At 42.5% G+C, this 18,019-nt stretch overlaps 1 protein-coding gene across 1 annotated transcript in view; it reads left to right on the top strand.

Moving 5' to 3' along the window:
- The first annotated feature begins 208 nt into the window (after window positions 1–208).
- Window positions 209–18,019, top strand: part of ubald1a (UBA-like domain containing 1a) — a 35,203-nt gene continuing 17,392 nt past the window's right edge. Inside the window, exons 1-2 of the mRNA XM_041858808.2 lie at window positions 209–468; window positions 1,115–1,174. Of these exons, the coding sequence (XP_041714742.1) occupies window positions 361–468; window positions 1,115–1,174 (168 nt within the window). The 5' untranslated portion in view covers window positions 209–360. The remainder of the gene's footprint in view (window positions 469–1,114; window positions 1,175–18,019) is intronic.

Below are 18,019 nucleotides of genomic sequence, written 5' to 3'. Positions count from 1 at the left end.
TTAACATGTGAAGTGTCTAAATTCTAAGCTTTTCCATATTGTTTTTGCACGGTACTGACCATCTTGTCTTGTGATTCGAGAGCATGGACTAATTTCATCAGCGGCGCTGGTGTTATGGCAGGACTTTTGTGGCATACATATCCCATTTGCACTGCTCTCTCTTCATTGGCTTCTGGCTGGTGTCACTCAAGGGGGCGCTACTTACACTACTGATCAGCGCTCCTACAGTAAATATTTGTGTTTGCCCAATCGGCTGTAATGGTGGACGACTGAGACCGAAAAGAGAGGAATAAAACCACGAATATCGAAGTCCAGACACAACACTACGAGCCGCGAGTAGGAATAAAGCCTCGGCGCAAAATGGAGGAACTCAAACACCAAGTAATGATAAACCAGTTCGTCTTGACAGCGGGTTGTGCGGCAGATCAGGCGAAGCAGCTTTTGCAAGCAGCACATTGGCAATTTGAGGTAAGGGGGTTACGATCAGTAGTGAGATGGCTAGCTAATGTTTATGTCTGACTGCGTATGTGACAGACAGTACATTTAGTTTTGACTGGGCTGCGATGTTCATTATTATCATGGTCGACATTTGATGTTGCATAAGAACATTAGAAAAGAGAGATCAGTATCAACACTTTTAAACTAAACTTCTAGCGTCTATTTATTTGTATTTTATAGAATTGTTCTGTTGTATTTATGTACGTTATAAATATCCATTAAGTAAGGCTGGACTGGGAAAAGTTTACCCTTTAGAATTTACTCTAGAGATTAAATATACTAGCTATAGCTAATCCTGTTCCCTGCAGCGGCTAGGCGAGGCTAGAAAATGCTATTATGCAATGAAGATAACCGTTCGTTTGTATTGACTGCACGTGATTGTTTAGTCTGCACATAACAGTGGAATATATTTTTCACATCAAATTTGATTCAGCTCCATTGTTTATGTGCTGAATGTTTTGTAAACACAAAAACTGTTGTAGGCTACACATCTATGACAATTCTCTACACAACTTGTATTTATATATAATTATTTTTAAAATACATTTTCTGTGTTCTATGTAGTAAAGGCTAAATATAATTGATCAAATGATATTTTTTGTTGTTGTTGTTTTAGACTGCCCTCAGTGCCTTTTTTCAAGAAACGAATATTCCATACGGTCACCATCATCAAATGGTGAGTATGGGCTCCCTATTTGAATGCAGTCAACTCTTCACCCTAATATTTTTTAATATGATGGTGTTATTAGCCTTCTCTTAGTTCATTAATTACTTAGAAAACGATGCATATAGACCCATAATTATGATGTTGTAGCAACAATAACAAAGCACATGTCGGCCATGTTGCAGAGTCGGGGTTACCATAAATAAACACATGAGGCATGCGTTTAGCAGCAGCAGCAGCCACGTTCTGTTCAGCCAGCACAGCCTGCGTTAGATCAGAATGTTGGTGATTATGGAATGGAAAGAGGGAATTTGAAGATGGATTCGAAGAAGATGTCAGTTATATGTGGATATGGTGGATACACGTGAACGGATTCCACATTCTCTGTGCCACAAACACCGTGTCCTTATGTTTCTGGGGGAAATGTATATTTGCTGTTAAAGGAAGGCTGGTGTTGTGATAACCAGTCCCTGCTGCTGCTGTATTCCATTAGTCTGCCTTTTTTATTACATCATTATGAGTTGTTATAACTGTATTATTACATGTATAAAGCAAATGCTTCATAAATAATTTAGTGCAGCTGCAATGTTTTAGGAATAGTGTAAACAAAATCTCAAGCATAAAATTGGCAGTCAGTCAGTCTGTCAACAGTGCCTGAATATTATAGAACACTTGCAAGCACTGCACTGCCTACTCAGTGGCACATAAACCTTTGTGTTGAGCTGCATGGCATGGCAGCATCTGGCAACAGCTGTATTCTGGAACATACCATAGATGGGGATTTGGGGAAATGTTGATCAGTTTGGAGCCGAGTGGAAGCCCATTCCTGTGTCTGTCCAGATTCCAGAAACAATAGGTCTACCCTACAACCTTTATTTAGCCTATATGTGTGTCACCTGAAATTACTTTAATTTAGTAAGTCAACATAGGCTCAGATATGGGTGAACCTGGGTTGTACACACATCTTTGTGTACAGTAGCCTGTATCATATCAGTAGAGGGTTTTCATATCCATAGAGACAGAATAATGAACTTCTCAATACAAAACAGCCTGCTCTCTGTCTCTGTTTCCCTATGTAGGCCTGTGTAAGACTGCTAAACAAGACTACTAAATAGCTAATTAAATGGCTACCCGGACATCCTGCATTGACCCTTTTTTTGCACTAACTCTCTTGCACTGACTCTGCACACACACTGGACTCAACCCACACACTCACACATACTTACACTGACACCCCAACACACACATACACAAGTGCTGAGCGATCCATGCTTTTTGGGGTCGGTCTGGTTTCGGTTCGATTATAAAAAAATAATAATCATAGTTTCAAATATTTATTTAAACATTAAATGCATAATAAAATAATGACTTTAAATGATTTTTTTAGATTTTTTATGGAAATGTTGAAGTCAAAAATAGTGAGCATTCAATTGCCAAAACATTGAAAATATTATATTGTCTCTGTCAGGTCCACATTGGGTAGACGTCAATAGAAAAATAGGAAATAACTATGAAATAATACAATATTTCAGTTGTGTATATTACTTAATTTTTACTTGATTATTTTTAATTCCTTAAAGTCATCATCTCATCTCTGCTAAGGCAGTAGCAGCCAGCCAGACAGCATTATCTCTGTGCTCCCCATACTGTAGTCTTACATGCTGACCAGACCGCTCGCACGCGTGCGCCATCGCGCGCATGTTGATTTTGTTCACCCACACCAGACGCGATCAGGACAGGCAGGTTGAAATATCAAAACGAACTCTGAACCAACTATATTAATTTGGGGACAGGTCGAAAAGCATTAAACATTTATGTCAATTTAGCTAGCTAGCTTGCTGTTGCTAGCCAATTTGTCCTGGGATATAAACATTGGGTTGTTATTTTACCTGAAATGCACAAGGTCCTCTACTCCGACAATTAATTCACAGTTAAAAGGGTAAACCGAGTTCGTTTCTAGTAATCTCTCCTCCTTCAGGCTTCTTCTTTGGACTTTAAATGGCGGTTGGCAACCAACTTTAAGGTGCATTACCACCACCAACTGGACTGGAGTGTGGACCTCAGTTAATCTTTCAATCACCCACGTGGGTATATCCTCCTAAAAACCAATGAGGAGATGGGAGAGGCGGGACTTGCAGCGCGTCAAGCGTCACAAATAGAACCAAGTTCTATTTTAGCGCCTGGCTACGCAGACTCTCGTTGACGAGCAGTGTGGGTGCAATGATTGAATAACATGTATGTGTACATTTATTTTGCAAGGCGAAGTGTACGTGAAGCGAGCGGTGTGGTCAGCATGTGAGGCTAACCTGCCTAAGTATGCTGCAGAGCTGTCTGACAAAATCATTTTACTAGTTCTTCAAAGTAGACGAGGCATACTTTCACGAACTGTCTCTATTCCTCTCTCATGATGTGTTGTGTACATTCCTCTCTTATGTGGTCTATGCGGTCTGTGTGTATCTAACCTAATGTAGTTGGCGTAAAAGTGTATCCATTTCTGTCAGAGCCGAAAAGAACAGGCGCAATGGATTATGGTCATTGTGGTACCACGTTTCTGCGCTAAACTAGGTCCCCTGTAGCTCAGTTGGTAGAGCATGGCGCTTGCAACGCCAGGGTTGTGGGTTCGTTTCCCACGGGGGGCCAGTATTAAAAATGTATGCACTCACTAACTGTAAGTCGCTCTGGATAAGAGCGTCTGCTAAAATGACTAAAAAAGAAGTAAACATTTGCTTAGTAAAAATGACAAATCCCTTCAGCCCAGCGTCCCACATAGTTCTTGACTTTCTCTTGTGAATTATTTGATTTCTCTCTAGAGAAACGGTACATTGACCTCACAAAAAACTGAACTAAATGGAATGTTATTTTTTTTAAATGACATTTTGGTTTATTGCACAGCACTAGCCCACACACACATAACATGCACACACATGCATACTGATGCCACACACTCACAGGCTGCTGCTTCTGTCGATTATCTATCGTGTTGCCTAGTCGTCACTTTACCCCTACCTATATGTTCATAGCTACCTCAATTACCTCATACCCCGGTACTGATACTCCCTTTATATAGCCATGTTATTTTGACTCATTATTGTTATTCGTTTTTCACTGTGTATTATATTCTCGTGTCACTATTTATATATATATATACACACACTACCAGTCAAAAGTTTGGACACACCTACTCATTCAAGGGTTTTTCTTTATTTGTACTATTTTTTACATTGTAGAATAATAGCGAAGACATCAAAACTATGAAATAACACATATGGAATCATGTAGTAACCAAAAAAGTGTTAAACAAATCAAAATATATTTTATATTTGAGATTCTTGAAATAGCTACCCTTTGCCTTGATGACAGCTTTGCACACTCTTGGCATTCTCTCAACCAGCTTCATGAGGTAGTCACCTGGAATGCATTTCAATTAACAGGTGTGCCTTCTTAAAAGTTAATTTGTGGAATTTCTTTCCTTAATGCGTTTGAGCCAATCAGTTGTGTTGTGACAAGGTAGGGGGGGTATACAGAAGATAGCCCTATTTGGTAAAACACCAAGTCCATATTATGGCAAGAACAGCTCAAATAAGCAAAGAGAAATGGCAGTCCATTATTACTTTAAGACATGATGGTCAGTCAATACAAAACATTTCAAGAACTTTGAAAGTTTATTCAAGTGCAGTCGCAAAAACCATCAAGCGGAATGATGAAACTGGCTCTCATGAGGACCGCCACAGGAATGGAAGACCCAGAGTTACCTCTGCTGCAGAGGATAAGTTCATTAGAGTTACCAGCCTCAGAAATTGCAGCCCAAATAAATGCTTCACAGAGTTCAAGTCACAGACACATCTCAATATCAACTGTTCAGAGGACACAGTGTGAATCAGGCCTTCATGGTCGAATTGCTACAAAGAAACCACTACTAAAGGACACCAATAAGAAGAAGAGACTGGCTTGGGCCAAGAAACACGAGCAATGGACATTTGTCCTTTGGTCTGGAGTCCAAATTGGAGATTTTTTATTCCAACCGCAGTGTCTTTGTGAGACGTGGTGTGGGTGAACAGATGCTCTCCGTATGTGTAGTTCCCACCGTAAAGCATGGAGGAGGAGGTGTTATGGTGTGGGGGTGTTTTGCTGGTGACACTGTCTGTGATTTTTTATTTTATTTTATTCAAGGCACACTTAACCAGCATGGCTACCACAGCGTTCTACAGCGATACGCCATCCCATCTGGTTTGGGCTTAGTGGGACTATCATTTTGATTTTCAACAGGACAATGACCCAACACACCTCCAGGCTTTGTAAGGGCTATTTGACCAAGAAGGAGAGTGATGGAGTGCTGCATCAGATGACCTGGCCTCCACAATCCCCCGACCTCAACCCAATTGAGATGGTTTGGGATGAGTCGGACCGCAGAGTGAAGGAAAAGCAGCCATTAAGTGCTCAGCATATGTGGGAACTCCTTCAAGACTGTTGGAAAAGCATTCTAGGTGAAGCTGGTTGAGAGAATGCCAAGAGTGTGCAAAGCTGTCATCAAGGCAAAGGGTGGCTATTTGAAGAATCTCAAATATAAAATATATTTTGATTTGTTGAACACTTTCTTGGTTACTACATGATTCCATATGTGTTATTTCATAGTTTTGATGTCTTCACTAGTATTTTACCATGTAGAAAATAGTAAAAAATAAGTAAAGAAAAACCCTGGCATGAGTAGGTGTGTCCAAACTTTTGACTGGTACTGTATATTTTTCATCTTTAACTCTGCATTGTTGGAAAAGGACCCGTAAGTAAGCATTTCACTGTTAGTCTACACCTGTTGTTTACGAAGCATGTGACAAATACAATTTGATTTGTGTGTGCAGGGTTTTTTCTGGATCGAAAAGGGGCTTAGGTGGTGGGCATGGCAAGGTGCGCGGTCGGCCCACAGGTGCGGCTGAATTTTAGAGAACATTTTAGAGGCCCCCATCTTGGCAGTGTAGAGACATTTTTGCATTTTTAAGCCAATTTCCTGCAATTGTACACATTATGCCATACAGCTGAGAGAAAATGTTGCAGTTTTAAAGCTAATTTTCTGCAATTCTTTGCATTTAGCCATGGCTAATTGCTGTGTTCTAGATATACTACTAAATTCATTGTTTTGGAATTTACAATTGTTAGTTCTCAAAGATTATATAATAAAAAATATATATAGGTCAATTTCTACATACTTTTAATCTGGTTTTTGTCATTTAAGTTTACACTGAACGCATTTTTCCATCCCAAAAATGAATTTCACTGTTTGGATTTAGGTGACCTGAAAAAACACTGCCCAAGGATTCCAATGGCAGAAAAATCCCAGTGTGTGTGTGTTAGTCTACTTCATGGCAGGCTGTAGCCATTGCCAATGCCAACTCCCTGGAGCTTATCAGCGTATTTTGGCTATAGAAACTTAATCCACTTTGCTCCAGTATTTCCTCCGACTGGCACAGTTGATTGTGATTGACAGACCTGATGGATGCAGGAAAAGCTCAGCGCCATACATTTCTTTAGTCTATGCTATGAATTCCCATAAAATGTTAATCCTCAGTATGATGAGATGATAACTGTTCCAGACTATACTATATAATATTCTCCTTACTAAGTTAAATCGTATTATGATTTACCCTAGCATCAACACGTTCTACCTATGAATTTTTTCAGCCAGAGATGACCAATTAAATATCAACCAGCTCCAGTAGCAGAATGTAGCTCCCTCCCCTTTCTTCTTGCATAATGTTGTGAAAGGTGGTAGATTTAGCCTAGCAAAAAAAAACACAAAAGAAAACTACTGCAAAGCCGGAGGAGTACTGTGCCCATTCTCAGGCACAACATAAACAAACTTTAATCTTTGCACAGACACGTATTTGAGGTGTGTGTGTGAGAGAGGGGAAGCGCTGGTATATGGGAGTATGTGTGCTTGTGTTTGTACACAATCTTTTTTCAGAGAGCATGACAGGCTTCATTTGAGTCATGTGGCTATGGGTAGAATACTAATGAAGCATCTTCAATTGACAACACAAAGACTAAAGGCTGTGAAGCAGACCCTTTAATGTGGACTTTCTCTTCTCTGAGCCTGTTCATATTGATGTAAAGGGCCTAGGAACAAGATTGTGCCTATTATTAAAGTGAGAGTTAGCCTAGCCATGGTGGAGTTAGGAGCCAACTACTCAGTGAGGAGCTTGCCTGAGTAAAGGGCCTAAGTAGCCTTTATGGTACAGATCAAGGATTAGCTTTCCCTCCCTAAATCCTAACCTTAACCATTAGGAGGACTACAGACCTTCCAGATCAGTGGCGAGGGGAAACTTACTCCTAAACTTGCCATACTCTTGCCGTCTGCCTGGGTAGCCCCCCTGCCCTCCACGCTGCCCTCCCTACCCTCCACACTGCCCTCCCTGCCCTCCGCGCTGCCCTCTCTACCCTACACGCTGCCCTCCCTACCCTCCACGCTGCCCTCCCTGCCCTCCACGCTGCCCTCCCTACCCTCCACGCTGCCCTCCCTGCCCTCCACGCTGCCCTCCCTACCCTCCACGCTGCCCTCCCTACCCTTCACGCTGCCCTCCCTGTCCTCCACGCTGCCCTCCCTACCCTCCACGCTGCCCTCCACGCTGCCCTCCCTACCCTCCACGCTGCCCTCCACGCTGCCCTCCCTACCCTCCACCCTGCTCCCCCCTGCCTCACCTTGGCTCTCTCTTCCCCCCCCCGGCCCAGTGTTAATTTCATCAACAATAATTATGATGAAAAATACTCGTCAATGACCTATTTTTCCTGACTAAAAATATGACGATAACGAGACGAGATGCCCTGAAAAAAAACAATAACTAGACCTTGAAATGCTTCTTACGAAGCCACTCCTTCGTTGCCCGGGCGGTGTGTTTGGGATCATTGTCATGCTGAAAGACCCAGCCACGTTTCATCTTCAATGCCCTTGCTGATGGAAGGAGGTTTTCACTCAAAATCTCACGATACATGGCCCCATTCATTCTTTCCTTTACACGGATCAGTCGTCCTGGTCCCTTTGCAGAAAAACAGCCCCAAAGCATGATGTTTCCACCCCCATGCTTCACAGTAGGTATGGTGTTCTTTGGATGCAACTCAGCATTCTTTGTCCTCCAAACACGACGAGTTGAGTTTTTACCAAAAAGTTCTATTTTGGTTTCATCTGACCATATGACATTCTCCCAATCCTCTTCTGGATCATCCAAATGCACTCTAGCAAACTTCAGACGGGCCTGGACATGTACTGGCTTAAGCAGGGGGACACGTCTGGCACTGCAGGATTTGAGTCCCTGGCGGCATAGTGTGTTACTGATGGTAGGCTTTGTTACTTTGGTCACAGCTCTCTGCAGGTCATTCACTAGGTCCCCCCGTGTGGTTCTGGGATTTTTGCTCACCGTTCTTGTGATCATTTTGACCCCACGGGGTGAGATCTTGCGTGGAGCCCCAGATCGAGGGAGATTATCAGTGGTCTTGTATGTCTTCCATTTCCTAATAATTGCTCCCACAGTTGATTTCTTCAAACCAAGCTGCTTACCTATTGCAGATTCAGTCTTCCCAGCCTGGTGCAGGTCTACAATTTTGTTTCTGGTGTCCTTTGACAGCTCTTTGGTCTTGGCCATAGTGGAGTTTGGAGTGTGACTGTTTGAGGTTGTGGACAGGTGTCTTTTATACTGATAACAAGTTCAAACAGGTGCCATTAATACAGGTAACAAGTGGAGGACAGAGGAGCCTCTTAAAGAAGAAGTTACAGGTCTGTGAGAGCCAGAAATCTTGCTTGTTTGTAGGTGACCAAATACTTATTTTCCACCATAATTTGCAAATAAATTCATAAAAAATCCTAATGTGATTTTCTGGATTTTTCTTTCTCAATTTGTCTGTCATAGTTGACGTGTACCTATGATGAAAATTACAGGCCTCTCTCATCTTTTTAAGTGGGAGAACTTGCACAATTGGTGGCTGACTAAATACTTTCTTCCCCCACTGTAACTAACCTCAACTAGAAACAATGTTTACTCTCTCTTACTTTCATGTAGGCTATTTTTGCTTTGATCACATCAGAAGCTCTATTTTCCCATGTGCGCTGTCCGCAAATGCGAGTTGCGGTTGTTTTTTTCCTATGGGAAAAACTAATGCTATTTGTTGAATATTAGGAATACAGTAATACTTCAATACAGTACAGTACAGTAATACTACAGTACAGTACAGTAATACTACAGTACAGTACAACAATACTTCAGTACAGTACAGTAATACTTCACTACAGTACAGAACAGGAATACTTCTGGCATTTTTTAAAAATCTGAGCTGTAAATCGTTTAACCTGTAGCCAAGGCTTTATAGCCTATATGGTTAATTATGGCTAGCATTAGTTACAATCTGCCACAATATCAATGTTGCCAGCTTAGGTATATGAGGGGATAGTAGGCCTAGTTGAACAAGGCTATCTGAATGTGCACATGATAGAAGTTAGAGGTAGCCTAAATATTCATGATTTAATAGAAAAAAAATGCACTTACTATTATGTGGCTAAAATGGCTGTGACTAAAACTAGACTAAAATTGTCCAGAGTTTTAGTCAAATAGCTAAAACTAAAGAAGGATGAAATGACAAATGTGACTAAAACTAAAAAGGTATTTTAAGATTAAAACTACATCTAAAATAGCTGCCAAAATTAACACTGCCACCGCCCCTCCCTGCCCCTTTTGACCCAGGCCTGTGCTCGGCCATGTTTAGATTTGCCTCTTTGTTGTGTCTCCTCGGCTCTCCCCTCAGCGGTTTCCCTCTCCACACACTCTCTGCCCATACAAACAGTGCCACCGCAACACATTCCAACAGGAAGCCAGGCTCCGGCTTCCCCAAAATTGACTCTTTCAGAACAGCAGGGGCCAGTTAGGCTGCGGACACAGAGCTAACTATCTGGCTGTGTTTTGGTAGCGCCTCGACAGAGTCCATAGTGCCGCTCTCTGAGGGTTTGAGCTGGTAGACTTTCTGAATGGGAGGTGGTGAAACCACTGACTCAGTGAAGTGTGTGTGTGTGCGTATGTGCGTGCATGTTAATGTGTGTGTGTCTGCTAGTAAGAGCAAACACTATTTTTAGCCACACCAAGAAACAAAATCACATGCATATAGTTACCAGAAACTACTCCCTATTCCTCCATCCCTCTCTCCCACCCCCTCCCTCACAACCTCAGAGTATTCATAGTGCCAGGAAAGAACCTTTCAACTACTCTTAACATGCTCTGCTGTCCAATCCTTTCTTGACTACGTCTGTATCCAGACGACAGTTAGCCAGCGATTGTGATGACAGCATTGTAAAGAGTGGTTCATTTGACCTAAAAATGACACATGGAGCCTATTGGTTTGTTCATTGATCATCTAGACCTGCCCTAGACCTACAATATCACACCAGACATGAATGAACAATGACATCCATATCTGTACACTGTATATTTGTGTTTGATTGAGTCATTTCCCCGGGTAGTCAAATCCACAGGCTTATATTGTATTAGTATAAGTCTAGGCTTTATAAACTCTATTTCATGGTTGTTAGTGTAGCTGGTTGTCTAGGTTAGTGATCAGGCACATGCTTTCAGTACCACTCTCCAGCAAAGCAGACAGTCAATAACTAACACACACACACTTGTTTTTCTATCTTTGTAGGGACCTAAAATTGATTTCCATTCAAAATCCTATTTTCCCTAACCCCTAAACCTAACACTAACCCTTACCCTAACCTTAACTCATAACCCTAACCCCAAACAAAGATAAATTATATAAATAATGATCGTTCAAAACTCTGGAGTAACTTAAATTAAATTCTAGGCAAAAAAGCGAACTCAACTCCATTCTTCATTGAGGCATATGGCTTTATCATAACAATACCCTTTAATATTGGCAACCACTTTCACTATTTTATTCACAAGATTAGCACACTTAGGCATGACATGCAAACAACAAACGCTGAGCCTTCATATTCATGCATGGACCAAATAATAAAAGACAAGCGCTGTAGTTTTGAGTTCCGCGAAGTTGGTATGGAAGAGGTGCATTTTTTTTTGCTATCTATAAATAAGGACAAGCCGCCTGGTACCAACAACCTGGATGGTAAATTGCTAAAGTTGGTAGCAGAATAAATTGCGACTCCTGTTTGCCACATCTTCAATATAAGCCTAGAAGACGGTGTGTGTGCCCTCAGGCCTGGAGGGAGGCAAAGGTAATTATTCTGCCCAAGAATAGCAAGCACCCTTTAATGGTTCAAACAGCCAACCAATCAGCCTGTTACCGGTGCTTAGCAAATACAATGTTATTTTACAGAAAACGAATTAACAACAGACTTTCAGCATGCTTATAGGGAAGGGCACTCAACATGCTTGGGACTGACACAAATGACTGATGATTGGCTGAAAGACATTGATAATAATAAGATTGTGGGAGCTGTTTTGTTAGATTTCAGTGCAGCTTTTGATATAATTGATCATAACCTATTGCTGAAAAAAAATGTAGGGGTTATGGATTTACATCCTCTACCTTATCATGGATTGAGAATAGTAGAACACAGAGGGTTTTCTTTATAGGAAACCTCTCTAATGCAAATTTGGTTGAGTGTGGTGTACCGCAGGGCAGCCGGCTTGAGCCATTATTATTTTCTGTTTTTACTAATGACCTTCCACTGACCTTGACTAAAGCCTGTGTGTCTATGTACGCTGCCGACTCAACCGTATACACGTCAGCAATGACAGTAAAATAAATAACTGACTATTACTGAATAATTTGGCGATTGAGCAAGTTGAGGAGACTAAACTGCTGGGTGTAACCCTAGATAGCAAGCTGTCATGGTCAAAACATATAGACTCAATGGTTGCTAAAATGGGAAGAAGTCTGTCCATGATAAGGTGTTGCTCTGCTTTCTTGACATCGAAATCAAGCAGGCAGGTCCTACAGACGCTAGTTTTGTCACACCTGGACTACTGCCCAGTTGTGTGGTCATGTGCGGCAAAGAAGGACATAGGAAATTTGCAGTTGGTCCAGAACAGAGCAGCACGTATTGCACTTAGATGTACACGGAGGGCGAATGTAAGTGGTATGCATGTCAATCTCTCCTGGCTCAAAGTTGAGGAGAGATTGACTGCATCACTATTGTTTTTTGTGCGAGATGTTGATGGGTTAAAAGTACCGAACTGTCTGTTCAAGCAGTTGGCACACAGTTTGGACACTCATCAGTACCACACAAGACAGGCAGCCAGAGGTCTCTTCACAGTCCCCAGCTCCAGAACAGAGGCTGGGAAACGCACAGTATTAAATAGAACCATGAGTACATGGAACTCTCTGCCACCCCAGGTAACTCAAACTAGCAATAAAAGCAGATTAAAAAAACAGATAAAAGAACGCCTTACGGCACAACAGGGACTGTGAAGAGACACAGACATTTTTATATATATATTTTGCATTGTATTATGTATTGTATTATGTAGTGTTATGTACAGTGGGGAGAACAAGTATTTGATACACTGCCGATTTTGCAGGTTTTCCTACTTACAAAGCATGTAGAGGTCTGTAATTTTTATCATAGGTACACTTCAAATACAGAAAATCACATTGTATGATTTTTAAGTAATTAATTTGCATTTTATTGCATGACATAAGTATTTGATACATCAGAAAAGCAGAACTTAATATTTGGTACAGAAACCTTTGTTTGCAATTACAGAGATCATACGTTTCCTGTAGGTCTTGACCAGGTTTGCACACACTGCAGCAGGGATTTTGGCCCACTCCTCCATACAGACCTTCTCCAGATCCTTCAGGTTTCGGGGCTGTCGCTGGGCAATACAGCCTTTCAGCTCCCTCCAAAGATTTTCTATTGGGTTCAGGTCTGGAGACTGGCTAGGCCACTCCAGAACCTTGAGATGCTTCTTATGGAGCCACTCCTTAGTTGCCCTGGCTGTGTGTTTCGGGTCGTTGTCATGCTGGAAGACCCAGCCAAGATGTTGTTGGCCAAGATCTCGCGATACATGGCCCAATCCATCCTCCCCTCAATACGGTGCAGTCGTCCTGTCCCCTTTGCAGAAAAGCATCCCCAAAGAATGATGTTTCCACCTCCATGCTTCACGGTTGGGATGGTGTTCTTGGGGTTGTACTCATCCTTCTTCTTCCTCCAAACACGGCGAGTGGAGTTTAGACCAAAAAGCTCTATTTTTGTCTCATCAGACCACATGACCTTCTCCCATTCCTCCTCTGGATCATCCAGATGGTCATTGGCAAACTTCAGACGGGCCTGGACATGCGCTGGCTTGAGCAGGGGGGACCTTGCGTGCACTGCAGGATTTTAATCCATGACGGCGTAGTGTGTTACTAATGGTTTTCTTTGAGACTGTGGTCCCAGCTCTCTTCAGGTCATTGACCAGGTCCTGTCGTGTAGTTCTGGGCTGATCCCTCACCTTCCTCATGATCATTGATGCCCCACGAGGTGAGATCTTGCATGGAGCCCCAGACCGAGGGTGATTGACCGTCATCTTGAACTTCTTCCATTTTCTAATAATTGCGCCAACAGTTGTTGCCTTCTCACCAAGCTGCTTGCCTATTGTCCTGTAGCCCATCCCAGCCTTGTGCAGGTCTACAATTTTATCCCTGATGTCCTTACACAGCTCTCTGGTCTTGGCCATTTTGGAGAGGTTGGAGTCTGTTTGATTGAGTGTGTGGACAGGTGTCTTTTATACAGGTAACGAGTTCAAACAGGTGCAGTTAATACAGGTAATGAGTGGAGAACAGGAGGGCTTCTTAAAGAAAAACTAACAGGTCTGTGAGAGACGGAATTCTTACTGGTTCGTAGGTGATCAAATACTTATGTCATGCAATAAAATGCAAATGAATTACTTAAAAATCATACAATGTGATTTTCTGGATTTTTGTTTTAGATTCCGTCTCTCACAATTGAAGTGTACCTATGATAAAAAATTACAGACCTCTACATGCTTTGTAAGTAGGAAAACCTGCAAAATCGGCAGTGTATGAAATACTTGTTCTCCCCACTGTATATTATGTATTTTATTTGTTTTGTTTTGTTTCCTGTTTGGACCCCAGGAAGAGTAGTAGCTGCCTTGGCAGCGGCTAATCGGAGACCCTAATAAAATACAAAAAATACTAAAATACCCTAACCGTAATTCTAACCCTAACCTCAAATGTAACCCTAAACCTAAACCCTAATCTTGAAATAGCCTTTGTCCTCGCAGGGACGTGGGAAATGTTCCATGTTTTACTATCCTTGTGGGGCAGGATTTCCGTTAGCCGGTAATTGCAGGCTTTTGGCCAATATTTTATTTTTGAGAAGCCGATAAATAAAATTGGCGCCGGCCAATTGTCCGGAGAAGAAGAAAAAATCCCATTGCAAAATAATGCTTTTTAGCATATGAATTAATGTCAATAATAGTCGATGTAAATACATTTGACTGGTCATGCTTATCGGACTATAGGTTTATTCGCATTTAGTGGTATTAAATTGGTGCGTGTACAGTATATTCGTTATGTATCTTATCACACATGTACAGCGTACAGATACAGAGCCTTTGAGTGGAAAATCTATCAGACAGCACGAGCGCTGCTGCTACAGCATCTCAAACAGCAAATGCATAGGCAACGGAAGGCAGCCTTAATCAGCGTGTCACACACCACTTTGCAATGAGCTGGGGGCAGTATGCATTTTGAAAACATATACTTAATTATTTGAAACCTGAATGTTTTACTACATATTATGAGGCATGTCTTACCTTGCTTCAAAGTAGCCTAGCCAAAATCAGACCATATCCGTGGAGGCAATTATTTTGCATTGTCCAGTAGCCAAAAGCACAATCCTAGTCATATTAGCAACCCATGCTAGTTGTTGCATATTTGATCTCATATTTTCATCTCTGTCACATGAAACCGCTCACTTGTGCTTTTGACAAGTGTTTTCCCGCTAATTGCATTATGGAACGAACAGTCGCACGTAGCGTACTGCCTTGTGTGTATTGCTGCGCTTATAATGTGAAGAAATAATAGTTGATCAACATTTTAAGCTAAACGTTCTGATCTGTTGCATCAGACTCATTGCTTTTAAAGTTTTTTTTAATGTAGCCTAGGCCTACTGGTTGTATGTATTTAGGATCTATTGTCTCACAACTGTCCCAGAGTCTGTTTGGAATAGGCTATTTCTTTCTCACACAGAACGACATGTTGACCAATAGAATAGGTACACTTTTCTACATGGGGGATAGTAGATTGGCATATGCTAGTGATTTTGCTGTTCGTTACTCGTCTTGTTGGCTGAGGAAAAGTAAATGTGGACAGTTATTTTAACATCAAATTGCGCATCAGAATTAGGTAAGAAGGACCACACATCGTTGCATCCTCGACTTGCATGTTCTGTTAATATGAATTACTATAATCTAAATGTGATTTCTGTCATTCTGAGCACTGTGGGTGGACGCCCTAATCAGGTTACACACCCAATGCATATGGGTCCGGTAAATTTGTAAAATGTCAGGTAAATTAAAATGCTGCCAATCAAATGTCCTGTGCCACGGAAACCCTGTTGTGGGGACTTTTGGGGATTTTAGGTCCCCACGAGGATAGAATAACAAAATCGCACACACATACCTGTATTTTGAAGTCTCCATTAAGCAATAACTGATTGTGTGTCAGATGGTAAGAGATGCACAATCACAACATGGCTGACTGTACTGTTGCAATGGCCGCAGAGAGAGAAATTGTCCTATCCGTTTCTGTCTGCCTGGCCCTGGACCATGATCAGTTTATCACCAGGGCAGGAGGGAAGAAGGAAGAGAAAAGAGAGGAGAGAAGTGAGGTAGCAAGTCAAGAGATGGAAGGGATGATAGAAGGGAGGAGAGAAGTGAGGTAGCAACAGTGGGAAGGGAGAAAAGTGGGAAGAGAAGGTCGGAGCACTTAGTTTTCTAGCAGGGTAGAATAGGGTAATAACAGGGTAATGATGATGAATTATTTGGAGAAGAGAGATCATTCTTTTCAGTTGGTAACACAGATCAGCTTTGTGTCTATGACAGTCTGTCTGGCTGGTGAAACAAGTTACACTTTGTCATTGGAATTAACTGAAATCCAATTAATTTTTTACGTATTGAGAATGTGCACGTGTGTGTACGTTTGTGTGCGTGTATGACTGTGTGTATCTCTGTGTGTGTTCTTGCTCATAGTTCCAAAGCCAGAGTTTACAGTCTAGGCCTACATCTGTTTAAATCAAAAAAAATGTTGTTGGTTGCGTACACATATTTTTCAGATGTTATCGCGGGTGTTCCTAGCTCCAACAGTGCCGTAATACCTTACAATACATGCAAATCCCACCCCATGCTCAACAGTTTCCTGTGCATATCAAGAATGATCCACCACCCAACGGGCATCCATACATCTTGACACAACCACTGGGAAGTATTGGAGTCAACATGTGCCAGCATCCCTCTGGAACACTTTTGACACCTTGTAGTCCATGCCCCAACAGATTGAGGCTGTTCTGAGGCCAAAAGGGGGTGCAACTCAATATTAGGAAGGTGTTCCAAATGATTTATAGACTCAGTGTATATGTATATTATGGTGTGTATAGACACTATGGACAGTATATGAATAGAAAAGGTGTATACAACATTAGCTATATAGGATGAGCCTTGACTAGAATACAGAATATACATATGAAGTGGGTAAAACGGTATGTAAACATTATTAAAGTGACCAGTGTTCAATGACTATGTACATAGGGCAGCAGTCTCTAAGGTGCAGGGTAGAGTACCGGCTGGTAGCCGGCTAGTAACAGCAACAAAAGCTCAGGGCAAGGTACTGGGCGGAGGCCGACCAGTGGTGACTGTTTAAAAGTCTGATGGCCTGGAGATAGAAGCTGTTTTCTCTGTCCCAGTTTTGATGCACCTCTACTGTCTCCACCTTCTAGATGGTGAACAGGCCATGACTCGGTTGGCTGAGGTCCTTGATGATCTTCTTGGCCTTCCTGTGACACCGGGTGCTGGAGATGTCCTGGAGGGCAGGCAGTGTGCCCCAGGTGATGCGTTGGGCTGACTGCACCACCCACTGGAGACCCCTGCAGTTGCAGACGGTGCAATTGCTGTACCAGGTGGTGATTCAGCCCGACAGGATGCTCTCTATGGTGCATCTGTAGAAGTTCTTTAGGGGCCGAGCCAAATTTCTTCAGCCTCCTGAGGGTAAAGAGGCGCTGTTGCTCCTTCTTCACCACACTGTCTGTGTGGATGGAGCATTTCAGGTTGTCAGTGATGTGCATGCTGAGAAACTTTGAAGCTTTTCACCCTCTCCACAGCTGCCCCGTTGATGTGGATGGGGTCGTGCTCCCTCTGCTGTCTCCTGAAGTCCACGATCAGCTCCTTCATTTTGTTGACGTTGAGGGAGAGGTTATTTACCTGGCACTACTCCGCCAGGGCCCTCACCTCCTCCCTCTAGGCTGTCTCTGTCACGGTTAACTAAGCCAGAACCCAGAAGCAGACCAGGACACGGTACGTGAGACAAAGGTGAGTGTTTATTTATAGAGTCCGAGTGAAGCTGAATAATCCAGGGAACAGAGCGGGTGGCGTGGATGGGTTGTTGAGGGTGCAGTGGTTGGTCCGGTACTGGCTCGGCAGCCGCCGACCATCAGGCAGAGGTTGGGTGAAGGTTCCGGGTGAGAGATGTTCATGGCTAACGATCCGGCAGGAACTGGATGTTGGCCCAGAGCCTAAGAAGGGTGATGATCAGGACCAGGTGTGCAGATTGCTGATGGGATGCAGGTGCGGAAAACCAGAGCGCTCCCCGGAGCGTTCCCGAACCCTCGGGAAACTGGAGAATACG

Source organism: Coregonus clupeaformis, chromosome 31, assembly GCF_020615455.1.
Source record: "Coregonus clupeaformis isolate EN_2021a chromosome 31, ASM2061545v1, whole genome shotgun sequence".
NCBI lineage: Eukaryota > Metazoa > Chordata > Actinopteri > Salmoniformes > Salmonidae > Coregonus > Coregonus clupeaformis.
The sequence above is the reverse complement of the archived record's forward strand: the minus strand, read 5'-3'. Positions and strand labels throughout refer to the sequence as shown.